Source organism: Oncorhynchus kisutch, linkage group LG23 (genome assembly GCF_002021735.2).
Source record: "Oncorhynchus kisutch isolate 150728-3 linkage group LG23, Okis_V2, whole genome shotgun sequence".
Lineage (NCBI taxonomy): Eukaryota > Metazoa > Chordata > Actinopteri > Salmoniformes > Salmonidae > Oncorhynchus > Oncorhynchus kisutch.
Window position 1 is genome coordinate 8,205,706 of NC_034196.2, and position 27,365 is coordinate 8,233,070.

General features: G+C 42.7%; 1 protein-coding gene across 2 annotated transcripts in view; it reads left to right on the forward strand.

Moving 5' to 3' along the window:
* The window catches only part of cwc27 (CWC27 spliceosome associated cyclophilin), a 48,720-nt gene extending 21,785 nt beyond the window's left edge, over positions 1 to 26,935 (forward strand). The window contains exons 12-15 of one of the 2 annotated variants that reach the window (XM_031802342.1): positions 8,641 to 8,750; positions 9,106 to 9,218; positions 24,573 to 24,630; positions 25,393 to 26,935. In XM_031802342.1, the coding sequence (XP_031658202.1) occupies positions 8,641 to 8,750; positions 9,106 to 9,218; positions 24,573 to 24,630; positions 25,393 to 25,416 (305 nt within the window). In that variant the 3' untranslated portion in view covers positions 25,417 to 26,935. The remainder of the gene's footprint in view (positions 1 to 8,640; positions 8,751 to 9,105; positions 9,219 to 24,572; positions 24,631 to 25,392) is intronic. The other variant, XM_020457396.2, reaches the window with a different exon arrangement.
* The last annotated feature ends 430 nt before the right edge of the window (positions 26,936 to 27,365 follow it).

Genomic DNA, 27,365 nt, shown 5'->3' on the forward strand with positions numbered 1-27,365 from the left:
ACGTTTCTGACAAAGGCAGTTCAGTTTGACATTTTATGAATCGTGTGGCTTCATTTGAGAATTTCTAATATTTTGGAATGGGATTCAATTTGGCTGTTGAGTCAAGGATTGTGTTGTAATTTCTTTTGGCCTTTCGAAGAATACATTCAAATGGAGATTTACACATTTATTTGTCAAAGTTATTAAGCCAAACTATGTCAGAGGACATAGCCTATTGAGCAAAAAGAAACTGGCAGAAACCTTCATTTCAAAATTAAGGTTCAATGACGATATAGTGGTGGTGTTGGGTTTCCCTGTTGTGACCTCTTTTGGGAGGCAATCTGTAGGAAACTCAGAACCACATCACTCAGTTCACAGCTGGAATCTGCATTATTTTATTGTTGTGACGGCAATGACTATGATGGATAGAAAGAGGGAGGAGTAGCCGGCTTCACAACACACATTTTCTGAACTATTTCTGATGAGTGTGCTGATCGATGAGAAACGGGGTTTCTTTTGACACTGCTTTGACTGCTCCAGGCCTTTGAAAGCGATGCTCCTCTGATTCGTCTTGAACAAGCGTTGATTGGTTAAAGAGGAAAAGAGAGATGGAGGTGCTTCCTCCCCTAACGAAGAGGAGTCTGTCATTCACAACAACCCCCCCTACCACATCAGGCCTGTGATTTGTAGCTCTCTCTGGCCCAGGAGATAGCTAGGGGGAAGAATGTGGTTAGAATGGCCATCAAACTCAAAGATAGTAGTTAGTGACAACAGCTGGAGAGGGCGACGTGTGTTCCTTGTGTTAGTGCCCAAGGGAATCATCATTCAGCATCCTGCAAGTCCCGGGCTGCTGCGAGGGGGCAGAGTGCAAGGGGTGAATGGGAAAGATGGAAAGGGATCACTTCTTGCTATCGTAAATCAAAGGGAAAGATTTGCACCTCGAGCAGCAGAGCAGACTTCCATGTTGACTCTGGGGAAGAGGCCTGGACTGTAGAGAGTGAGAGAGAGTGTGGCCCCAGTCTTTGCTAGGGAATTCCGACGATTGCTCCAAATTTGGTGTATTTGTGGCCTAAATACCTTGTGAAATGAGTAACTGCATGATTTTCTGGACTTATAATGATAGCCATCCAAACCCAAATACCCTGTGGGGCTTAAGCTTTTTGTTACTCAATTAGGTTCCTCATAAAGTGAACTGACAACATTTAAAAAAAAGCCTTTTCACTCTAAACAGACAACATTATTACAGAATAATACTAAAGGCTAGTAGAGAATTATAGGTACCAGTGGACAGGATTCAGCTGCCACAGGGCTTTCTGGCAAGAACAAATCAGAAGTCTTCAGAACAGGTTTATTGCAGATATTGGGTTTACCACACTAGGTTGAGTACTGACTTCTCACAGAGTAGTGAGAGCGTACAAAAGTGGTTCTATGCAGGAATAGAAAGAAATGACAAATACAGGGCATCTCCGGAATAGCAGTATAGTCAGGCTATAATGTAGGTGACCTTGGGCGAATCGATGTAGCCGGAGATGAATTCCACAAAGCCTGTCCTCTGCTCAACTCCTTTGGTGGAGTTCATCAAACTTCCTTTGCCGAGGAGTTGAGCTTAGTCAGCTAGACATAATGCACATACTGCATAACTTTGTATGAGTGCTCGGGAATAGCTTATAGCAGGTAGGATACAGTGATACCTTAATGCCTGTGCATTGCTATAAACACTATAATGACCAGACAGTAATACCACAATTATAGGACTAGAGACAATTCAGCATGCAGGTCGAATGAATGTACAGAACAGAGAATGACTGCTGATAAGCAACAATGTAATGAGAAAGAAAGTAGCTGGACTAGCAACTGAAATGTGATTGCAATTTTAACTAGGGTGTGTGCATGCGCACAAGACCACGACCAGGATGGAATAGTAACTGGCCACAAGGAAAGCTACAGGCTAAATTAGGCTACATGTCCATAAACATGACTATGAGCATATACAGACCAGAGGAGGCTGGTGGGAGGAGCTATAGGAGGAAGGGCTCATTGTAATCAATGGAACGTAGTCAAACGTTTCTGATGGGTTTGGCACTATTCCATTGATGCCATTACAATGAGCCCATCCTCCTATAGCTCCTCCCACCAGCCTCTACTAATACAGACAATATGAACAGAATAATATGTGTGAGCTACACCAGGCCTAACGAGCTAGCATTCCTAACTAACTTCTTGGCTGAACTGACTAGCAGTAGCATGGCTCACATTAAAATGTATGACTCTATAAATGTTACAAACATGGTAAATACTTGAACTACCCTTAGCAACACCCAACTAAAAATGACATGTCAAATCCAATTGTATCAGTCACATGAGGCGAAATCCTCCCAGATTGCAGTTCCTAGGGCTTCCACTAGATGTCAAAAGTCTTTAGAAAGAGTTTCAGGCTTGTTTTACGCACTCTGCAATTTCACCGGATGTAGTCGAGGTGGGTCGCTAGCAGAACACCTGCACCAGAAAGGATAACCAGCCAGCTGTATGTTGATAGTGTCGTCGTTCAGCCACTACTCCATGAAGCTTAAGATATTAGTTTTAAATGTCCCGTTGGTAATTTAATCTTGCGTGTAGGTCATTGATTTTATTTTCCAAAGATTGCGCGTTTAAGAGCAGAATGAAAGGAAGTGGGGGCTTATTTGATCGACGGTAGAGGCAACATTATGGACCATAAAATTAAAAAAGAAGTTACAAACAATGCAAATGAACGGGGGGGGGGGGGGCTTGCCTGTTTTGCATGTTATTTTGACATTAATACATGTCAGTTTGCAAACAATGTAATATATATATATAATATAATAATATTATGTAATATATATATATATATCATTGAGTTAATAAAGCCACATACAAACATGGCCTTTTTTTTGTTACTTTTTTGAGTAAGTGTTGAAGGAATTTAATTCCTCTGTTTTAATTCCCAATTAAAATTAAACACTGTCAATTCATAAGAATTTGTAAGACCCTTATTTTATAGGAATGGACAGAACCCCGGTCTTAAAGTCAAGTAACAGCCTTTATTCAAGAGAGTACTGAGTACACACACATTTTACCACAGATTATAAACTGAAAATGACGTCAGCGTTTTCTAAATGTTCCGTCTCTTCTTGACACTGATAGAAAGGCTCTATAGCTCTCAAGCCTTCCCTCCTCGCCTAGAGCCAAGGTCAGTCAGTGTAGATAAGCATTCCAGTCAGTCTGGAGATATAGTTCATTCATTTGTACCAAGGAACAGACTGTCATTGTTCTAAACTCTTGACAACATACACACACACACACACACACACATTATTTTCAGTACTCGGATCAAGAAAGAAAACTCATACAGTAACATTTAGTATTCTGATTAGTACATCCTGATTGAAATGTATACATAATTAGTCATTATAGATAAAAAGTCCCTTAACAGTAAGGCAGCTTCAAAATGCAGGTGTTTCAGCCTAGCTCAGTGCTTTATGTGGTGGTGGGGCAAGCCAGCAGGAAATACGGAGCATTGCGCCGTGATCAGTGTTCTGCCTCTCATGGGGACACGACGGTGAAGTAAAGTCTAAGGGTAGAGCTCTAAAATTCTAGCCCCTTGGGTGCTGCCATAGAGTTACATTAGAAGTGCCCATCCAAGAAAGCTGAAGGTCATTGGCGACAGATAAAATGACGTCAAATCACGTTATATGTACAGTAACTTTGATTTGACTGAGCATGTCAACATCATACTTTCAAAATCTTAGCTAGCAGTCATCATGAATCAAGTGTACTGGCAAATCCTTTTTAATCCTTGTCATATGAAGAGAAATGATAGATAAAACATATCGATGCTCATCAGCCATTGGACATAAACATTACACAACAAGTTGGAAATCGCAAATTCAACAATGAGTGGTTTGGAAGGAATCAGTGACAGTGGCTGTGTGGTCCCAAATCTGGAAATAAGGGGCTCCTTTCCTAGTTTAAAATGATAAACATTCAACACTGGCCTTGAGGTCAATGAAGCGTGATTTCTGCAAACAAACCACTGTTAACTCGGATCTACGAAGTCTTGAACTCAATGAAGTCAAGTCAACTGGGAATTCCGGAAAAAAACAAGCTCCGACACGTTTCGAACAGTCATCCAACTCGGAATTGTAGATCGATAACTCTAGCCTCTTTCTAGAGCTACGACCTGAAAATCACTGACATCATGATTCAACCTCGTTTTTTTCCAGAGTTCCCAGTTGTCTTGAAAGCACCATAAATCCAGATAATGCCAGACTTTCATTACACAATTTGCTGCTGTGCCACCTTCCTGTTCAAGTGAGCACAGCACAACAAGGTCCAAAAATGTCTTGTATGCTGAGGCATAAATTATGTAATATGCCAGGGGGGTATGTATACTGTAGCTAAGAAAGTAAATTAAGCGTATGGTGTGTAGTTAGATGTTAGTAGCCCATGTACCTCACCCTAATAATTTGGTCTGTATACCCCTCTTAATTTTGCCTACTGTTCTGACTTGGCTGTGTACATGTAGCCTATAACCTGTTTTAGAGAAATTCTGAATTCTGTTGCTATACATTTCAAAAGTGGTAAACAAATAGTTATATTGACTATGTCCGTCCTAGCTCGCTCATTAATTATTCGAAATTACCTATTTCCTTCTTATCTGCTTGTCGTTCCCTTATGCCATAGCTTGTGGTGCTGACAATTGAGATGTACATATGTTTAAGCAAATCAGCCATATCAGCAGTTTTTTTTTAAAGGCAGTAAATGAGGCTGAATGAATTGTTTCGCTGCCAGACAAGACTCCGCTGATAGGCAGGGGTAGCAGTGGTAAGGTGTTGGAACTGCTGTTGGGACAGCTAAAATCCCACTGGTCATACACACCAAGTAGTGAAAGGTAAAGTACAGTTACAGTATCAGGATCTCAAGATGAGCTAGTTTTAAAAAATTATTGCCTCATACTTGCTGAATACCATTTCTCCCCTCTGGATGATCAAGTCGCAAACATACCAGCCTCTCTCAGACAATGGCCCAGTGTTCCAGCCAGCAGCATTCGTACAGTACTATGGCAGCTCTTAATAGATGACAGGCCCAGACGCAGGAGGTATGTCTGTGACGCGTTACGTTGTTTGTTTTGTCCCCTCTGTGTGTCCTGTCTTGTCGGGGCCTGGGGACATTACCCGCGAGTCAGAGTTACCATAACTCCAGAAGCCAGGTGACTGAGGCTGCCTGCCATCTCAATCTGTGACATCAGAGGGCTGTTGTGGAAATAAGTGTGCAGATGAACTAGGTAGGGATGTTTTTCCCTGCTCACCCATCTACGGTGGGGCAAAAAAGTATTTAGTCAGCCACCAATTGTGCAAGTTCTCCCACTTAAAAAGATGAGAGGCCTGTAATTTTCATCATCGGTACACTTCATGAGAAAAAGAAATCCAGAAAATCACATTGTAGGATTTTTTTATAATTTATTTGCAAATTATGGTGGAAAATAAGTATTTGGTCACCTACAAACAAGCAAGATTTCTGGCTCTCACAGACCTGTAACTTCTTCTTTAAGAGGCTCCTCTGTCCTCCACTCGTTACCTGTATTAATGGCACCTGTTTGAACTTGTTATCAGTATAAAAGACACCTGACAACATCATGACAAGGTGAAAACATGTTTTTAGACATTTTTGCAAATTTCTTGAAAATGATATGAAACGGAAATATCTCATTATTCACACCCCTGAGTCAATACTTTGTGGAGGCACCTTTGGCAGAGCCCTGCTTATGCTTGCCTTGCACCTCACCTCCCCAGTCAGTCACATAAGTCAGGAAAGCTTTCAAATGATTTCATGTCGGGAACGGTTCATTTCCACAAATATGTCAAAGCAAAGACATGAACCATTGGAAGAACAAGTTAATGATATGTACCCATTTGATTATTGAAGAATATAACTTATAGTACCCAATTGTCATACATAATGACACCAATATAAAAAAAGATTCGCTCAAAAAAGGGAAAGTCACCCAGTAAAATACTACTTGAGTAAAAGTATTTGGTTTTAAATATATGTAAGCATCAAAAGGAAAATAATCGCTAAAATGTACTGAAGTATAAATCATTTCAAATTCCTTATATTCCGCAAACCAGCGGCACAATTGTCTTTTTTATTTGATTTACAATGAAGCATTTGTGTTTAGTGAGTCTGCCAGGTCAGATGCAGGAGTGATAGCTTGAATTGGGTGTCAGGGAAAATGTATGGAGAAAAAGTAGATATTTTTATTTCACTACGTTCCTAAAGAAAATTAAAAGTTGTCAAATATATAAATAGTAAAGTACAGATACAACCAAAAACGACTTAAGTACTTTACACCACTGCTAATATATTCCTCATGAGCTTAGTTCTACTGTCGTACCCCATCAGAACCCCACATAGAAGCTTGTTTTATTCCAATGTTTGTCGATAAAGTAAATGTAAGCATACTATATAGCCTTAAAACATTGTTAAAACTATCATTTTGATATCATGGATGATCAGTCCTTGCATCCATAGCTTTGTATATGAATTTGTGAGTGGTTACATTTCTTCAGTCCCATCCCTCAGCTTATTGTTTCAACTGCGGATTGCCCACTTTAGCTTATAGAATTGCTTGGAGATTCTCCTTCACTCCTTCCAACCGTGTTGGAATGCTTTGATCCATGATCTACAGTCAGGTCCAAAATTATTGGCACCCTTGATAAAGATGAGCAAAAAGGATTGTATACAATAAATAATACAAATACTAAGCTATATTGTATGCTTAAAAAGAAAATTATAATATTTTATACTAACACAATTGCTCAGAGAAATAGATTTATTTTTAATAGGGGGGGGGCTCATTGACACCCCTGCTTTCAATACCTTACCTTGCGACGATAACGGCACTGAGCCTTTTTAAAATGTTTAATGAGATTTGAAGAACACATCGGGAGGGATCTTAGACCATTCCTCCATACAGAATCTTTCCATATCCTTGAGATCCTTTGTCTGCACTTATGGACTGGCCTCTTCAATTCAAACCACAGGTTTTCAATCGTGTTCAAGTCCGCAGACTGAGATTATCGCGACTCGGGAGATGACCCATATGTAGACATGGGAGGCTGGTAGAGTACAGTTCTCAGATGATTTACTAGAAACACAGGGCAGGCAGAGGTTCGTGATCAGGTCAGAGTCAGGCAGGTAGAAATGTCAGAACTGGGAAAAACTAGGAAATAGAACTAGAGAAACAGGAAGGCGGGAAAGAACGCTGGTAAGACTTGACAAACAAGACGAACTGGCAACAGACAAACCGAGAACACAGGTATAAATACACAGGGGATTAATAGGGAAGATGGGCGACACCTGTAGGGGGGTGGAGATGAGCACAAAGAGTTATTGCTGGAGTTATTGCTGGAAGATCCACTTGCGGCCAAGTTTCAGCCTCCAGACAGAGGCAACCATGTTTTGGGCAAAAATGTCCTGTTACTGGTTAAAGCTCATGATGCTTTTGGCCTTAACATGGGCCCCAGGACATTAAAGATCTACCACCATATTGTACAGTATGTATGGGGTTCTTTTCTGCTTATGCATGCTTATTTCAACCCCAAACCCACCACTGGTGTGCGTGGCCAAAGAGCTCACTTTTCATGTCATCCAGCAAATGTAAATGCCGGGAGTTTGCTAAAAGGCATTGGCACTTGGATTGGAAACAGTGCTATGGTCATATGACATGAAATTAGTGCTCTTTGGTCACCACACCAGTGGTGGGTTTGGTGTCAAAATAAGGATGATTAGCATAAAATAACCCCATACCTAATGTAAAATATGGTGGTGGATTACGGGCACTACATTCTACAGTGTTTTGATGTTGTATTCTGTATCCTCACTTGGCAAATTACTCAGGTTAATTTCAGTGTACAGATAATGACTTAAAGTATTAAGTAGACCTACTACTGGGCTTTTGTAAGTATTGTTGTGCTTGAATAATACAAGGTATATCCACTTATTTGAGGCAAAAATGTAGAGCCACTTGGTTTTCTCATTTAAACTCTCCTTGCCCAGAGGTATACTTTCCCTGAGCAGTCTCCATCCAGTCTCAAGGCTGAAGTTGAAGAATTCAGACTTTTTTTTCATTGGGAACATTTACAATATGTTGGATGTGGCTGGCTCTGACGCAGAGCAGAAAGAGAGGGGTCTCATGGCAGAAGGAAAGGGGTTTCCTTGTTAAACTTGGAGCCCATCAGTCATCCTGCTGGATCTGTTAGCCATGCAGTAGTGGATCTTTCCCTCAAATCAGATCAATTCAGTTTGTGTTTGTCACTGTGACCCAATGACGGGTCCCTCTCTCTGAGCTGATCTCTTACTAATGACGAGGCAGAGCTTCAGATGGTTTTTACATGTTGGATGTTTTTTCCTCTGCATTGTGTCTGATAGTGTTTTTTGCTATTGTCACTGCTTAATGTGATACATGAACTAGGCTAACTGTAAATGAACTGCTAAATAACTAACTGTATCAACTTCAATGTAGAAGTCAAAAAGACAGACAGGCAGCGGGGCAATGCCTTAATATATCCAAGTTTGCGAACCGACTATTAACTAACAATTAACTGACTGTTAACTAACTAGTACCTTACTGCGTCCCTATAGAAGAGAAGAAGCCAGGCAGCGAGGCGGTGGCGGAGTACCTGGAGGGCAAGAAGAAATATGAAGACATGAGGAAACAGAAACTGAAGAAGGGATCCAGCAGAGAAGCGCAGGTAACAGAGGAGTCATTACTCAAAACTGTGTCAGCTGTCATTTACTCTCTACACACATTACATTTGAGTCATTTAGCAGAAGCTCTTGTCCAGAGCGACTTTCAGTAGTTAGTGTGTACATTTTCCTACTGGTCCTCATTGTGGTCAATTGGAGCTCTGGGATTATAGAGTGTTGATGACATTAATGATGACGTCTTTCAGTCAAACGCATATAAATTACCAGCAGTGCATTTTTTTCTTGATGCAGCAGGGGGTTGAGGTGAAAGTCTGAGACTTAGATGAGCGTTAGATCTTAAGAGTTTGTTTTGTTAGTGACCCAGATCTCCCAGTAACCGTTAAGCTGATTGTCTTGTAGACAATGGCGCTGCTGGACCGATTCAAGACCAAGCTGTCTTCAGCCATCACTGAGACCTCTGAGGCCCCTGAGGAGGCCCCTGAGGAGCTGGCAGAGGACGACGACAAAGGATGGTACGTTATGGTTAGCGTTCTGGTGGTCATGATATTTTGTCAGCCGGTGATTGTCATGCAAATGACAATGCCGGTCTCAAGGTAATTGACCGTTATTTAACATAAAATATCCCAGACATTTAGCATCTCCGGGCTTCCACACATAGCCTACAAGCCAATGATGTGGACCTTTTGGAACATCTACATTTGAAAAAGTTTAATAAATCCACTTAATATAGCCTACACCATCACAATAAAACCATTATTTATTTTAGGCAGGTCTAAAGAAACATGATTTGAAGAAAATGTACCATATTTCAGAAGAACAGAATAGCATATTCTGAGTCGTCCTTATGTTAGACCCTGCTCTGGCTATGCCATATGGCTGTGGGCTACACTAGTTAATTTAGCAGGCAATATTTGCTTATAATTCCTGTGTTATTATTTTATGGTAATAAGAATACAATTGAACATAGCTGAATAAATAAGTTCGCACAAGCGACTATTCTCTGTTGAGCGTTTAACAAAGAAACAGTTCCTCCTATATGCTTCATTTAGAGTTATTTATGCAGCTTTATTTGCGATACAAACTCTCTTTAACCTCTCTGGGATATGTGGGACGGTAGCGTCCCACCTGGCCAAAAGCCAGAGAAAATGCAGAGCGCCAAATTCAAATAAATTACTATAAAAATCTAACATTCATGACAACACACATGTAAGATACCAAATTAAAGCTACACGTGTTGTGAAGCCAGCCAACATGTCAGATTTAAAAAAAGGCTTTCGGCAAATGCAAACGATGCTATTATCTGAGGATAGCACTTCCGTAAACAAAAGAGAGAACATATTTCAACCCTGCAGGCGCGACACAAAACACAGAAGTAAAAATATAAATCATGCCTTACCTTTGACAAGCTTCTTCTGTTGGCACTCCAATATGTCCCATAAACATCACAAATGGTCCTTTTGTTCGATTAATTCCGTCGATATATATCCAAAATGTCCATTTATTTGGCGCGTTTTGATCCAGAAAAACACTCTTTCCAACTTGTGCAACGTGACTACAACATATCTCAAAAGTTACCTGTAAACTTTTCCAAAACATTTCAAAACTACTTTTGTAATACAACTTTAGATATTTTAAAAGTAAATAATCAATCAAATTGAAGACTGGATGATCTGTGTTCAATACAGGAAGAAAACAAACTACCTTTCTGGTCACGCGCCTCTAACAAACAGTACACTTGAAGTGACCCTCGTTTTGAACAGGGCTACTTCTTCATTACACAAAGGAAAAACCTCAACCAATTTCTAAAGACTGGTGACATCCAATGGAAGTGGTAGGAACTGCAAGAAGGTCCCTTAGAAATCTGGATTCCCAATGAAAAGAGAAATGACCTCAAAAATCTGAATGGTTTTTCCTCTGGGTTTCGCCTTCTACATAAGTTCTGTTATACTCACAGACATGATTCAAACAGTTTTAGAAACTTCAGAGTGTTGTCTATCCAAATCTACTAATAATATGCATATCTTATCTTTTGGGGATGAGTAGCAGGCAGTTGAATTTGGGCATGCATTTCATCCGGACGTGAAAATACTGCTCCCTGTCACCAAGAAGTTAAGGGTTGATCTGAGCGTTCGGTCCTAACAACATCAGTCAAGCACCCGATCTAACTGGCTAATGTTAGTGTACTTCCAGACACAAACGAGAGAACAGCTCACTGACCATTTTACTCGCCCTAGCAGAGCTAGTTAGGCTGTTTTCATGTTATCCAGAGCTTGCAACTGGTTTTTTTGTCAACGTTTACTGACATATTTACCGGCCATATTTAACAGGTGTTACGCGTTCGTAAATTTCGTCAGTTATTCTGCGCTCTGGCACACTCGGACGAGAGTTTTCTGAAATCGGAGTAGATAGCCAGAGCGAATTTACCAGCTACGTCTATCAACAGTGACATTCTGTTGAAATGGTTACTTGCAAAGTGGAATCTTCTGTTAAAACATGTCGCTAGCTAGCTAGGTAAACAATGAACCATAATTCTAACTCATGACGTTACTACCCTGCATTAATCTGCAGGTAGCTAACCAACCAGGTTCAATGTTAGTTAGTTAACATTAGGCTATAACAAGCAAAGCAAATGGATCTGAGATACGAATAATAAGAGCATACACGTAACGTTAGCTAGCGAGCCAGCCAGCTAATTTTAGCTGGCTAGCTAACAGTACACTTTACACTTTACACACAACTTTAAATGAATATGACTTTCTGCCAAATTAGAAACGTGTAATATTTGAAAATGTAGCTAACAGTGACATTCTATTGAAATTAATACTTGCATAGTGGAGTCTTTTGATAAGACATGTAGCTAGCTAAACAATGAACCATAATCACAAATCATGATTATGAAGAGCAGCACTTATGCAGTTCTACTACAGAATATATGTTTTTTACCTACCAGCTCAAATAGACAGAAGAGGGCCATATGGCAGACCAATCCGAACTCATGTCTCGGCATGTCCAGCCATTCATTATCTCAGCCAATCATAGTTAGCAGGAAGGTTGCTGGCTTTTTCTGTGGCTAAACCAACTAGGCTCATAATTTAACAATTGTATTCGTATTTACAGATGGCGTACAAGTTTGTTATTATGGCACATGAAAGTTCACATGTTCCAGAAGGCATTTCTGCCCCAAAAAAACACAAAGTTTTAGTTCAAATGTGTTCCTGTGAAGTAGTGACCCGTGGCATATGCCTAGTTTCCTGAAATTAGTCACAAATATCTACATAAATATGACAGATCTTGCTTCTGTTGCCTGTTTTGTTTGTTTAATATACAACAGCAATATGTTGGATAAAGCAATTGTACAGATTCTGCTATTTTTTTATTTTGTTATGCTGTAATAAAGGCTTTACAAACGTTTTTCGTTAGAACAGACTTGTATTACTTACAATTTATTTAGTGTTGTTTACACTGTTCCCAACAGGCAGAAAAATAATACTGTAATCTAACAGCACCTGTTTGTCACACATAATATGCACGCAGGTCTCGCTACTATTTTTTAACACAGTGTGACCATCGGGCTCTTTCTTGAGTCATTTTTGTGTCTCCATTATTTAATCAAACTGTGTGCTTAAAGCATCAAACAAGCTCAGTGCATATGTAGTTGATTTTATTCAAACACACATGGTCTGTCAGGACGACTCTCGGTCAACCAAGATTTTTTTTTAGTCGGGAGCAGTCTTACTTGCAATAAGTCCTAAGCAAAGTTTCCCACTGGGCACAGAAGTCAGTTCAACATCTAGTTTTGATTTACATTTGGATGAGTTGTCAACTAACGTGAATTCAACTTGAAATCAACATAAAATGTCACCATAGGTTAAAAGTTGGGGATGAAAAGATGGAAATGCCCTTACGTCGAGGACTTTTTGCAGCTCCAACCAGTTTTCCACGTTGATTCAACGTCATGATATTGATGGAATAGGGTGCCATTCAGGACGAGACAGTTCTATTAGGCCAGCTAGAGCAGCCCATCCACCATTCCCCCCCCCCCCCCCCCCCCCCCCCCTATTCTGTAACAGATATGTTATGTCTGTTAATGCCCAGTCATAACACAGGCCTGAGGAGCTGCTCCTTAACGACTTGACACACTGTTGAACTTTATACAGTGGATCAACACACTCTGACTGCTCTAGATTACATACAGTGCATTCAGAAAGTATTCAGACCCCTTGACTTTTTCCACATTTAGATGCTTTACAGCATTATTCTAAACTTGATTGAGTAGATTTTTTTCCCTCATCAATCTACACACAATACCCCATAATTTTTATTTTATTTTATTTATTTCACCTTTATTTAACCAGGTAGGCAAGTTGAGAACAAGTTCTCATTTACAATTGCGACCTGGCCAAGATAAAGTAAAGCAGTTCGACACATACAACGAAGGTAACGACACAGAGTTACACATGGAGTAAAACAGACATACAGTCAATAATACAGTATAAACAAGTCTATATACGATGTGAGCAAATGAGGTGCGATAAGGGAGGTAAAGGCAAAAAAAGGCCATGGTGGCAAAGTAAATACAATATAGCAAGTAAAACACTGGAATGGTAGATTTGCAATGGAAGAATGTGCAAAGTAGAAATAAAAATAATGGGGTGCAAAGGAGCAAAATAAATAAATAAATAAAATACAGTAGGGAAAGAGGTAGTTGTTTGGGCTAAATTATAGGTGGGCTATGTACAGGTGCAGTAATCTGTGAGCTGCTCTGACAGTTGGTGCTTAAAGCTAGTGAGGGAGATAAGTGTTTCCAGTTTCAGAGATTTTTGTAGTTCGTTCATTGGCAGCAGAGAACTGGAAGGAGAGGCGGCCAAAGAAAGAATTGGTTTTGGGGGTGACTAGAGAGATATACCTGCTGGAGCGTGTGCTACAGGTGGGAGATGCTATGGTGACCAGCGAGCTGAGATAAGGGGGGACTTTACCTAACAGGGTCTTGTAGATGACATGGAGCCAGTGGGTTTGGCGACGAGTATGAAGCGAGGGCCAGCCAACGAGAGCGTACAGGTCGCAATGGTGGGTAGTATATGGGGCTTTGGTGACAAAACGGATTGCACTGTGATAGACTGCATCCAATTTGTTGAGTAGGGTATTGGAGGCTATTTTGTAAATTACATCGCCAAAGTCGAGGATTGGTAGGATGGTCAGTTTTACAAGGGTATGTTTGGCAGCATGAGTGAAGGATGCTTTGTTGCGAAATTGGAAGCCAATTCTAGATTTAACTTTGGATTGGAGATGTTTGATATGGGTCTGGAAGGAGAGTTTACAGTCTAACCAGACACCTAAGTATTTGTAGTTGTCCACGTATTCTAAGTCAGAGCCGTCCAGAGTAGTGATGTTGGGCAGGTGAAGGTAGCGATCGGTTGAAGAGCATGCATTTAGTTTTACTTGTATTGAAGAGCAATTGGAGGCCACGGAAGGAGAGTTGTATGGCATTGAAGCTTGCTTGGAGGGTTGTTAACACAGTGTCCAAAGAAGGGCCAGAAGTATACAGAATGGTGTCGTCTGCGTAGAGGTGGATCAGAGACTCACCAGCAGCAAGAGCGACCCCATTGATGTATACAGAGAAGAGAGTCGGTCCAAGAATTGAACCCTGTGGCACCCCCATAGAGACTGCCAGAGGTCCGGACAGCAGACCCTCCGATTTGACACACTGAACTCTATTAGAGAAGTAGTTGGTGAACCAGGCGAGGCAATCATTTGAGAAACCAAGGCTGTCCAGTCTGCCGATGAGGATGTGGTGATTGACAGAGTCGAAAGCCTTGGCCAGATCAATCAATACGGCTGCACAGTAATGTTTCTTATCGATGGCGGTTAAGATATCATTTAGGACCTTGAGCGTGGCTGAGGTGCACCCATGACCAGCTCTGAAACCAGATTGCATAGCAGAGAAGGTATGGTGAGATTCGAAATGGTCGGTAATCTGTTTGTTGACTTGGCTTTCGAAGACCTTAGAAAGGCATGGTAGGATAGATATAGGTCTGTAGCAGTTTGGGTCAAGAGTGTCCCCCCCTTTGAAGAGGGGGATGACCGCAGCTGCTTTCCAATCTTTGGGAATCTCAGACGACACGAGAGGTTGAACAGGCTAGTAATAGGGGTGGCAACAATTTCAGCAGATAATTTTTGAAAGAAAGGGTCCAGATTGTCTAGCCCGGCTGATTTGTAGGGGTCCAGATTTTGCAGCTCTTTCAGAACATCAGCTGAACGGATTTGGGAGAAGGAGAAATGGGGAAGGCTTGGGCGAGTTGCTGTGGGGGGTGCAGTGCTAGGAGTAGCCAGGTGGAAAGCATTGCCAGCCGTAGAAAAATGCTTATTGAAATTCTCAATTATGGTGGATTTATCAGTGGTGACAGTGTTTCCTATCTTCAGTGCAGTGGGCAGCTGGGAGGTGTTCTTATTCTCCATGGACTTTACATGGAGAACTTTTTTGAGTTTGTGTTGCAGGAAGCAAATTTCTGCTTGAAAAAGCTAGCCTTAGCTTTTCTAACTGCCTGTGTATAATGGTTTCTAGCTTCCCTGAACAGCTGCATATCACGGGGGCTGTTCGATGCTAATGCAGAACGCCATAGGATGTTTTTGTGTTGGTTAAGGGCAGTCAGGTCTGGGGAGAACCAAGGGCTATATCTGTTCCTGGTTCTAAATTTCTTGAATGGGGCATGTTTATTTAAGATAGTTAGGAAGGCATTTAAAAAAAAATATCCAGGCATCCTCTACTGACGGGATGAGATCAATATCCTTCCAGGATACCCCGGCTAGGTTGATTAGAAAGGCCTGCTCGCTGAAGTGTTTCAGGGAGCGTTTGACAGTGATGAGTGGAGGTCGTTTGACCGCTGACCCATTACGGATGCAGGCAATGAGGCAGTGATCGCTGAGATCTTGGTTGAAGACAACAGAGGTGTATTTAGAGGGCAAGTTGGTTAGGATGATATCTATGAGGGTGCCCGTGTTTAAGGCTTTGGGGAGGTACGTTAGGTTCATTGATAATTTGTGTGAGATTGAGGGCATCAAGTTTAGATTGTAGGATGGCTGGGGTGTTAAGCATGTTCCAGTTTAGGTCGCCTAGCAGCACGAGCTCTGAAGATAGATGGGGGGCAATCAGTTCACATATGGTGTCCAGAACACAGCTGGGGGCAGAGGGTGGTCTATAATGACAAAGCAAAAACTGGGTTTTTAGAAATGTTTGCAAATCGAATCAAATCAAATGTTTATTTGTCACGTGCGCCGAATACAACAGGTGTAGACCTTACAGTGAAATGCTTACTTACAGGCTCTAACCAATAGTGCAAAAAAAGGTTTTAGGTGAAGAATAGGTAAGTAAAGAAATAAAACAACAGTAAAAAGACAGGCTATATACAGTAGCGAGGCTACATACAGACACCGGTTCGTCAGGCTGATTGAGGTAGTAAGTACATGTAGATATGGTTAAAGTGACTATGCATATATGATGAACAGAGAGTAGCAATAGCGTAAAAGAGGGGGTGGTGGGGGGTGGGACACAATGCAGATAGCCCGGTTAGCCAAAGTGCGGGAGCACTGGTTGATCGGCCCAATTGAGGTCGTATGTACATTAATGTATAGTTAAAGTGATTATGCATATATGATAAAGAGAGAGTAGCAGCAGCGTGAAAAATAGGGGTTGAGGGGGGGACACACACAATGCAAATAGTCCGGGTAGACATTTGATTACCTGTTCAGGAGTCTTATGGCTTGGGGGTAAAAACTGTTGAGAAGCCTTTTTGTCCTAGACTTGGCACTCCGGTACCACTTGCCATGCGGTAGTAGAGAGAACAGTCTATGACTGGGGTGGCTGGGGTCAATTTTTAGGGCCTTCCTCTGACACCGCCTGGTGTAGAGGTCCTGGATGGCAGGAAGCTTAGCCCCAGTAATGTACTGGGCTGTATGCACTACCTACACACTATAAAATAGAAACTATTACATTTACATAAGTATTCAGACCCTTTACTCAGTACTTTGTTGAAGCACCTTTGGCAGCGATTACAACCTCAAGTCTTCTTGGGTATGACGCTTACAAGCTTGGCTCACCTGTATTTGATGAGTTTCTCCCATTCTTCTCTGCAGATCCTCTCAAGCTCTGTCAGGTTGGATGGGGAGCGTTGGTGTACAGCTATTTTCAGGTCTCTCCAAAGATGTTCGGTTCGGTTCAAGGTCAGGCTCTGGCTGGGCCACTCAAGGATTCAGAGACTTGTCGCGCTGCCACAACCATGCTTCACTGTAGATTGAGATGGTGCCAGGTTTCCTCCAGACGTGACATTCAGGCCAAAGAGTTCAATCTTGGTTTCATTAAACCAGAGAATCTTGTTTCTCTTGGTCTGAGTGTCTTTAGGTGCCTTTTGGCAAACTCCAAGCGGGCTGTCATGTGCCTTTTACTCAGGAGTGGCTTCCGTCTTGTCACTCTACCATAAAGGCCTGATTGGTGGAGTGCTGTCCTTCTGGAAGGTTCTCCCATCTCAACAGAGGTACTCTAGAGCTCTGTCAGACTGACCATCGGTTTCTTGGTCACCCCCCTGACAAAGGCCCTTCTCCCCTGATTGCTCAGTTTGGCCCGGCGACCAGCTCTAGGAACAGTCTTGGTGGTTCCAAACTTCTTTCATTTAGAATGATGGAGGCCACTGTGTTCTTGGGAACCTTCAGAGCTGCTGAAATGTTTTGGTACCCTTCCCCATATCTGTGCCTTGTCACAATCCTGTCTCGGGGCTCTTGGACAATTCCTTTGACATGGCTTGGTTTTTGCTCTGACACGCACTGTCAGCTGTGGGACCTTATATAGACAGGTGTGTGCCTTTCCAAATCATGTCCAATCAATGGAATTTACCACCGGTGAACTACAATCGAGTTGTAGAAACATCTCAAGGATGATCAATGGAAACAGGATGCACCTGATCTCAATTTTGAGTCTCATAGCAAAGAGTCTGAATACTTATGTAAATAAGGCATTTTTTTCTACATTTTCTCGCTTTGTCATTATGGGGTATTGTGTGTAGATTGATGAGGGAAAAAATGTATTTAATCAATTGAACAAAGTCAAGGGGTTTGAATAGTTTCCCCAACGCACTGTAGATGTAGCTATGGCCTGCCTGGGTGCCAGCCTTATGTTTTAGTTTCCGTACTCTCAGAGAAACACAGACTGCCAGCCAGGTGAAAAGATTGCTCTAACATGGGCATGTTTATTTCTCTCTTACTTTGACATCTTTTGTTTTGTCTTAGTAGGCTTGGCTCATTGTGTGTGTGTGTGTGTGTGTGTGTGTGTGTGTGTGTGTGTGTGTGTGTGTGTGTGTGTGTGTGTGTGTGTGTGTGTGTGTGTGTGTGTGTGGGTCTTTACGGATGCGTGTGTTGGAAAGGCCGTTCCCGACCCTCGGCACAGCTCTACAGTAATAGTGGATGCCAAAAAAGGTTTTGTCATCCCTAATGTGTGTTTTACACAAGACAACATTTGAGTTGCCACTGTAAGAAACTAGCACATTAGGAAGTATAGGGATGTTTCTCTAAGGTTTTAGTGCGCACAGGCTGAAGCTATAGAATGGGATGTACACTACAGTTAGGAGGACACTGTTCAGTACTGTAGTCTGCTGGCTCGCACCGCTCCTTCTGTCAGACAAATCAGATGCATATGGAATTCCATTTTTTTCCTCCCCCGGCCGGTCACATTTATGGTCTATTTCGGTTCTATTTTTCAATTTGATTACCTCCTCAGATGGATTGTGTTTTGACGTTTCTCCTCTCTGCTGCTGATGTGTTTTCAACGTCCTGCCGTGTCCTGACCAGAACAGAGAGCCTCACCGCAGTACTGACGACTCACTGAGAGCGAGACACAGAGACACGGAGGGGGAGGGAGGGTGAGCTAAGCCTACAGGAAACAAGCTAGCTAACACATTGCCCTGTGGAGCAGCTCCTGCTGGGAGTTAAAACACGGCCCGTGTGTCTGTGTATTGGCACCTGACGCCGTGCCAATAATTCAGATATGCCAGTTTATTGAAGGCAATGAAGACAGCGGTGTGTATGTGTATGTGTTTGCAGTGCCTGGTCTCTCTGCCGTTTCCCTCAGTGGGCAGACAGAGCCACAGTCAGGAAATCAGCTTTTACATCGTGTTTTCCTCTCCCATTCTGATTTTCACCAACAGACCTCTGAGTCTCTCTCTCAGACCTCAATATATAGAGAGCGAGAGAGAGTCAGAAGGCTGAAATTAATCCCATGTGTTTGAACTTCGAGGAAAGTGTCTGTGTGAGAGATTTAGAATAACAAAACCTGTAGTTGCTATTAGTCTCAGCCAGCCAGGCCCCCAGCTCAGTCTCACTGTTTGGCCCCCGCCAGCCAGCTAGGTATGAGACAGGAGGAGGAGGAGGGAAGATGGGCACAGTAGCCTAGCAGTCCCAGGCGGTGTCCCAAAAGGCACCCCGGGTCCCAAATGGTGCACAGGGCTCTGGTAAGAAGTAGTGCACTATATAGGGAATAGGGTGTCATTTGGGCCGCTGACCTAATCTAGATCAACACCCGCCAGCCACGCACTAGCGTAGGATGTCTGTGCCACTCTGCAAGCTCTGGTACAGGAACTATTGGGTTACTACAGGTCAGACTCCCCAAGTCAAGTCTGGGCCAGGGGACTGTAAACTATTCCGTCTGGGTCTACAAACGTTATACTTTCTAGATCGCTTTGCTCTCACACACGCACACACACACACACACACACACACACACACACACACACACACACACACACACACACACACACACACACACACACACACACACACACTCTCACTCCAAGAAGCCAGCCATAGAGCCCGTCGCCCCACCCTCACCCCTCCCTCTTTCCTCCCTCTTTTCAGAAAGCGAAAGAAAACCAAATAGAGGAAAGGCTTCTGAGTTCTGAGGCTTCTGGGTAGTGAGTGGGTTTGATAAGCAGACTGGAGCGCTGAATGGTGGGAGCCCAGAGCCTGGCACACATACACATATACAGTGCCTTCAGATAGTATTCACACCACTTGACCTTTTCCACATTTTGTTGTTACAAAGTGGAATAACCATGTATTTAATTGTCACTTCTATTCACTCTGTCATTTAGGTTAGTACTATGGATTAACTACAGTGTTGTTGATCCATCCTCAGTTTTTTCCTGTAACTGCCATTAAACTGTAACTGTTTAAAAGTCACCGTTGGCTTCATGGTGAAATCCCGAATTTCCTTCCTCTCCGGCAACTGAGTTAGGAAAAACACCTGTATCTTTGTAGTGACCGGGTGTATTGATTCACCATCCAAAGTGTAATTAATAGCTTCACTATGCTCAAAGGGATATTTAATGTCTGCGTTTTTTTCTACCAATAGGTACCCTTTTGTGAGGCATTGGAAACCTCCATGGCCTTTGGCGTTGCATCTGTGTTTGAAATTCACTGCTCAACTGAAGGACCTTGCAGATACTTGTATGTGTGGGGTACAGAGATGGGGTAGTCTTTCAAAAATCTTGTTAAACACTATTTTTGCACACAGAGTGAGTCCATGCAATTTATTATGTGACTTCTTAAGCATATTTTGTGTTGAATACTTATTGACTCGAGACATTTGAGCTTTAAATTTTTTATTAATTTGCAAACATTTAGACAAACATCATTCCACTTTGACATTATGGGGTGTTGTGTGTAGATTATTGACCCAATCTCAATTTAATCTCTTTTAAATTCAGGCTGTAACACAAAATGTGGAAAAGGTTGAGGGGTGTGAATACTTTCTGAAAGCACTGTGTGTATACATATACACACACACACGCACATACACACACTGTTCTGTAGTCTGGGCAATGAGGCTGTGTTCCTGTCATCACTGAGGCTGCTAGACAAATTATGGTAGCGGTCCGCCTCGCGCTGCAGGACTCCTCAGTCTGCCAGAGTAGAGCCACCATGACGTCCTGGATGAGCTGTCACTACTACTGCCCAGTTCACATGAACACAGGAGGGGGGACTGCAGAGCACACACACATGCTTCACCTATGTACCCAGGCAGACTAAAAGGCAGACAAACACATAAGGTTGCATGATTCTCTCTACCTCTCTCTTCTTAAGGCTGCTTCCCAATCCCATGCACTTCAAGCCCCGCCCTTCATGTCACTCTCCTTGTGCTCGGGAATTCACTCTGCCTCCATTGACCAAACCACAGCGTGTAGTCTACAGATTTTTCCCAAACAAGAACTGCAGTGGGCAGCGTTCCACTTTGCTCCTTAACATAAATCAACATTTGTATATTTGACTGTTCGCTTGTGTAACTTGCTCTCTGCAACACGCTACTTAGTTGGTCTTAGCAAGCTTGCAAATGTGTCAGCCAGCTAGCTAGCTAACAATTAGCATTAGGAGCTAAGACACATTTTTGCTAGCTAAGTCCAGTGAGATACGGCAAATCTTGCTAGCAAACTTTTACTCTAATACAAGCCGGAACCCGTGGTACAACAACTTGTTTCTTAATCGGAGAGGACAAGGCGAAGAATGTTCTAACATCTTTGTCTGAACATACATATCTATTTAAATCTAATTAGGATCGCCTGGGAAACACTGACCAACACTTTGGTTCCTACTCTGTCACAACCATCTCCTCCCATATTTTTCTTCATTCGTTTTCATGCCAACCTAAACTGCATTCCAAGTGTCCACAGTATTCCAACCATCTATTTCTGTGATTCCAACAGTTTTCCCAAGTGTTTTGATCTATATACGCAAGTAAAATTGCAGTATTTGGTACAAAAATTGCAATTATTGTGTAGCCCTACACATACAAACAGCCCTACACATACAAACACATACACTGAGTGTATAAAACATTATGAACACCTGCTCTTTCCATGACATAGACTGACCAGGTGAAAGCTGTGATGTCACTTGTTAAATCCACTTCAATCTGTGTAGATGAAAGGGAGGAGACAGGCCAAAGAAGGATTTTTAAGCCTCGATACAATTGAGACACGGATTGTGTGGGTGTGCCATCTAGAGGGTGAATGGGCAAGACAAAAGATTGAAAGTGCCTTTGAACGGGGTATGGTAGTAGGTGCCAGGCACACCGGTTTGTGTCAAGCACTGCAATGCTGCTGGGTTTTTAACGCTCAACAGTTCCCCGTGTGTATTAGGAATGCTCCACCACCCAAAGGACATCCAGCCAACTTGACACAACTGTGGGATGCATTGGAGTCAACATGGGCCAGCATCCCTTTGGAACGCTTTCAACACCTTGTACAATTCACACCCTGAGGAACTGAGGCTGTCTTGAGGGTGGAGAGGGGGTTCTTAATGTTTTGTACACTCGGTGTATATATAATATGCCATTTAGCAGATGTTTTTATGCTCTACCAACTGAGCCACCAAGGACCACTATATACACACGCTTCACCGAAGCACATGGGCAGACACACACACACACACACACACACACACAGACAAGCCATCTGACAAAAATACACTCATACTGTACGCTTCGCACACAGACTCAAGTGCACACTCAGACACACGCCATCCAACACACACATACAAGGAGGACAGACATTTCAATGTGATCTTAGTGGCTGATTAAAGGGGATCTCTCCCTAGGACCATACAGCAAAACTTGTATAGCAATAGGTCGGCTTATATTCTATTACTATAGAACGTTCATTATGTAAGTTTTGTCAGGCTTGTCTGTTTTTTTCCATTGTCCGATTCGGACGGGATTAGTTGTTATGAAATTGCCCCCTGTAAATCTTTTTTTCCTTATTTTTATGTACTGTTATGATGGGAAGACATGAGGCTGTTCTAGGCATGAATGGTGCAAAACGGCTGCCAGCTCAACTGGTTGAAATATGCAGGAATCGCTCTGCCATTTCCTGGTTGCTAAAATTCTAATAGTGTGCCTAATGTCAGTTTATATGACAAAACAAGCAATGTGTAGAGATTCATTGTACCATCTAAACCGCTATGAAATACAATATATATACAAAAGTATGTCGACACCCCTTCAAATTAGTGGATTTGGCCATTTCAGCCACACCCGTTGCTGACAGGTGTATAAAATTGAGCACACAGCCATGCAATCTCCATAGACAAACATGGACAGCAGAATGGCCTTGCTGAAGAGCTCAGGGACTTTTAACCTGGCACCGTCATAGGATGCCACCTTTCCAACAAGTCAGTTTGTCCAAATGTTGCCCTGCTAGAGCTGCCCCAGTCAACTGTAAGTGCTTTTATTTTGAGGTGGAAACGTCTAGAAGCAACAACAGCTCAGTGGTAGGCCACACAAACACAGAATGGGACCCCCGAGTGCTGAAGCGCATAGCGTGTAAAATTAATCTGTCCTCTGTTGCAACACTCACTACCGAGTTCCAAACTGCCACTAGAAGCATTGTCAGCACAAGAAGTGTTCGTCGGGAGCTTCATGAAATGGGTTTCCATGGCCGAGCAGCCGCATGCAAGCCTAAGATCACTATGTGCAATGCAAAGCGTCGGCAGGAGTGGTGTAAAGCTTGCCGCCATTAGACTCTGGAGCAGTGGAAACGTGTTCTCTGGAGTGATGAATCACGCTTCACCATCTGGCAGTTCGGCAAACAAATGGGTTTGGCGGATGCCAGGAGAACGTTACCTACCCCAATGCATAGTTCCAACTGTAAAGTTTGGAGGAGGAATAATGGTCTGGGGCTGTGTTTCATGGTTCGGGCCCCTTAGTTCCAGTGAAGGAAAGTCTTAACGCTACAGCATACAATGACATTCTAGATGATTCTGTGATTTTAACTTTGTGGCAACAGTTTGGGGAAGGCCCTTTCCTGTTTCAGCCTCCGTGCACAAAGCAAGGTCCATACAGAAATATTTTGTTGAACGGTGTGGAAGAACTTGACTGGCCTGCACAGAGCCATGACCTCAGGCCCCCTGTTCAATGGGGTTATCGCCGAACATCAGTGCCCTACCTCACTAATGCTCTTGTGGCTGAATGGAAGCAAGTCCCTGCAGCAATGTTCCAACATCTAGTGAACAGCCTTCCCAGAAGAGTGGAGGCTGTTAATAGCAGCAAAGGGGGGTACCAAATCCATATTAAAGCCTTCCCAGAAGAGTGGAGGCTGTTATAGCAGCAAAGGGAGGACCAACTCCCTTGATTTTGGAATGAGATGTTCGACAAGCAAGTGTCCACGTACTTTTGACCATGTAGTGTATTTCAACTTGTCTAGGAATAGCCTAATATTGGCTTTCAGTTAGGAGAAAGTATAAATAGTATCAATAAGAACCATGAACTGCATGCAGACATTTTAATTAACTGATGTATTCGGCAATTCATCAATTCATTGGCGCACTATCATTTACTTAATCTTTTAAAAAAGACAAATAGTCACTGGGAACGTTGATATATGACAAAACGGATAGGACTTTGTTTGCATAACACTTTGTAGCACTTTGTACATAGCTCTTTGCATCAATTTGTTCTCATGTTCTTGCCCAAACTGGGTGCAGCACCGTAAAACTCTGTAATATCCCTCAAAACACAGTGATGACGATTCACACTAGATAAATATTATCAAAGGACCTGGGAGTTTGTATAAAAAAATATATATAAAAAAACGGTAGGTTTTTGGGACTGGAATAATAACCTTCCCGCCAAGTAAAAATGATAGATATGGCAGATTCGGACAAGATAGGGCTTTAACTAACTACCTGTAATAGTAGTACATCACTGTAATAGCGCAAACAGTCAAAGAGATTTGGGCCTGAAGCTCTTCGTCTGGCTTGGCTTTGTCTCCGTCTCTCGGCTTCTGTGAATTGGTGATAGCATCTTCCCTTTTATCTTGTTTTTAATTCCCCAGGGGTTGCAGCCCCGTGGCCCCTGGTGACGCATGGCCTACATCAGAACCCTCCAAACAGGTGGGGCGTGTCAAGACACTGTCAGAGCGTTATGCATGTAGCGCAAATCCCTCTGCGCCGGGCAGATGTGTCTGCGTGATGGACACCGGAGACCTTGAAGTCCTCTCTCTCCACTCTCTGCAGTCTCCCCGGGGATTCCTGCTCTCACTGTATCTATATACTGGGAGTTTGATCGATAACTGTTACACTGACACACTTGGCCTACTAGGTAATATGTCAGGGGTTTTTCGTCAAAGTGTTGATAGAGGTTGAATCATGAAGTCAGTTGCCTTTTTAAACCGAACAATCTCTTCAGATTCTGCCGTTCTCCCTTTTTCTCTGTTTTGCGGAGGTGCTGCTTGCTGCTAGTCCACAAAGGACAAGAGAACAGCCAATGCTTCCACATGCATATCAGTCATCTTCCTTCTCTTATTCCTATTCCTCCTCATCTTCCTCTCCATCCTCTTCCTGCTCCTCCCTAAGAGAACAGAACATTTCAACCCTGTATTTTGTACCATGTTTTTATTCTTACACTAATGCGATAGGGCGCGCGTTGCTGTGTTGTAGCCATAGCCTATTTCTTTATCATCAATACAATGCCATCACTCACCACCATGGCATCTTGATACCATAAATGCCTGTTGTGACAGAACACCGGCTTCAAAGGGAATGTGATTCTATTTGAATTGATGGAGAGTTCCATATCACCAGATGTGATTTACAGAGTTCACATCACAGTGCTCTATTTGCTGTTCTTTGAACCTCCTCTTTCTCTGATTTTAGGATGGCCCATGTTCTCCAGTTTGACGAGCAAACCAGGAAAGTCAAGGATGCAAACTTGCAGGACGAAGACACGTTTGAGATCTCCGATCCACGAAACCCCGTCAACAAACGGCGGAGAGAGGAGAGCAAGAAGATCATGAAGGAGAAGAAGGCCAAGAGGTGAGGGGTTAGGGATTAGGCATGGAGATTAACCCCAGCCATGTGACTGACCAGGCCTCTCCTCTCTTCCTCTCTAACCTACCACTTCAAAACAACTGTCTCTCCTGAGCGAACTTTGAACCTTGGAATGCCATGAACATCCAAAACAAAGTTATTTCTGAGAAGCTGTCGGAATCCATTCACATCTGAACGAAGGGAACGGCTAACACAGGGCCAATGTGACTTCAGCCCATCAGGGTTATCCCTCCATAAAAAGGAAACGCACATGACCTGACAACTATTGCTAATCTAAAACTATCCGTCATCAAGACATAGTGTCATTTTGAACTGGAATGTGAACCCACATTTCCAAGAATAGGTTCATTTTCTGTCGTACAGTACTGTATGTTGTGATTGCGGGAGTATTGGAAAGTCAAGGCGAAAAGCGGTTGAGAAATGCCCAGGGATCCAGGTAAAGTAGTAAGGGTGATGGATGATGGTCCCAAATCATTGACGTCAACATGTCTGATGACCAATGTTGTGAACATGTACGGATAATAAATGTACCTTTTTGTCATAAGGCACACATTCCTTTTGATGTTTGCAGCTGTGTTTGTATTCCTCTCTGCGCTTGCTGCGTTTTAAGAACTCCTCAACCATTGGCTTGGGCAGGTGAGCGCAACATGGAGGATGCACACTGGGATTTTCACGTGTCCCAATAGTTTACTGTCCGTGGAGGCGAGGAGAGGAACCCAAACTCCGACTATTTACATTTGACTATTTTTACTCATTTAGCAGATGTTCTAATCCAGAGCGATTACAGTTAGCGCATTCATCTTAAAGGTAGCTAGGTGAGACAACCACACATCAAAGTTCTAGTAAGCAACAGGAATGTCCTTAGTAAAGCAGCGGTCAGCAAAGTCGGCGCTGGTAAGCAAAGGCAAGTGTGACTGTTCATGCAAGAAGGGCAACTACCGAGATGGAGAGGAAACCAGCACGCCACCGTATGCTTTTGAGATTTAAGGAGAGAAGATTATGAGAGGAAGTTACTTTAAACGACTGAGAGAGATCCACCCAGAATGTGTTATGAAAACCTTGACTATGGTGAGGAATGAGCAGTAAGCCGAAAAGGGAGGAGAGACAATGGAACACAGTAGCTGCTGCAGTAGTTTCCCCTTTACATTTATCTAAGGTCAGTTTAGCGTTCTTCCCCTATAGTTAATATCAGTATCTGGAGAGGGTAAGCTGATCCTGTATCTGTGCCCAAAGCCAACTTTTCCTCATATCTGATATAACAGCAGCTGAGTAGACAGAGCCAGCCAGTGTGACTTCACATGACTGGAATCATAAAAACAGCTCTCCAGCATAAGTTGTGAAAACTGGTATTAAAGCTCGATTAAGTCCCTGACTCTGTCTTTATTTAAGCACCATAGTTGTATTCCAAATGGCATCCTTTTCCCCATATAGTGCACTACTTGTGACCAGGGCCCATATGGGTCTGGTCAAAAGTAGTGCACTGTATAGGGTAAAATTTGGGATGCACATTGAGTCAGTCTGTAGGGCTTCCTCTCCTCTCCATTCCAACCCTGTCAGTTAAAACAGTCAGGCAGGATATGATCTGCCTTCACCCAGCCATTTCACAGTCATTTCACCAGATTGACGCAAGGAACACATAGCTGTGGTGAAATCGAACTAGTGACAATCGAACCTCCTTGCCTCTCTTTTTTTTTTATGTATCGCTCCTTTCATATTCCATAAACTGAGAGCCATGGGCTCTGGTAAAATAGGGTGGTTCTGGTCTTATGTCATAGTGTACTATATGGGGATGCAATAAG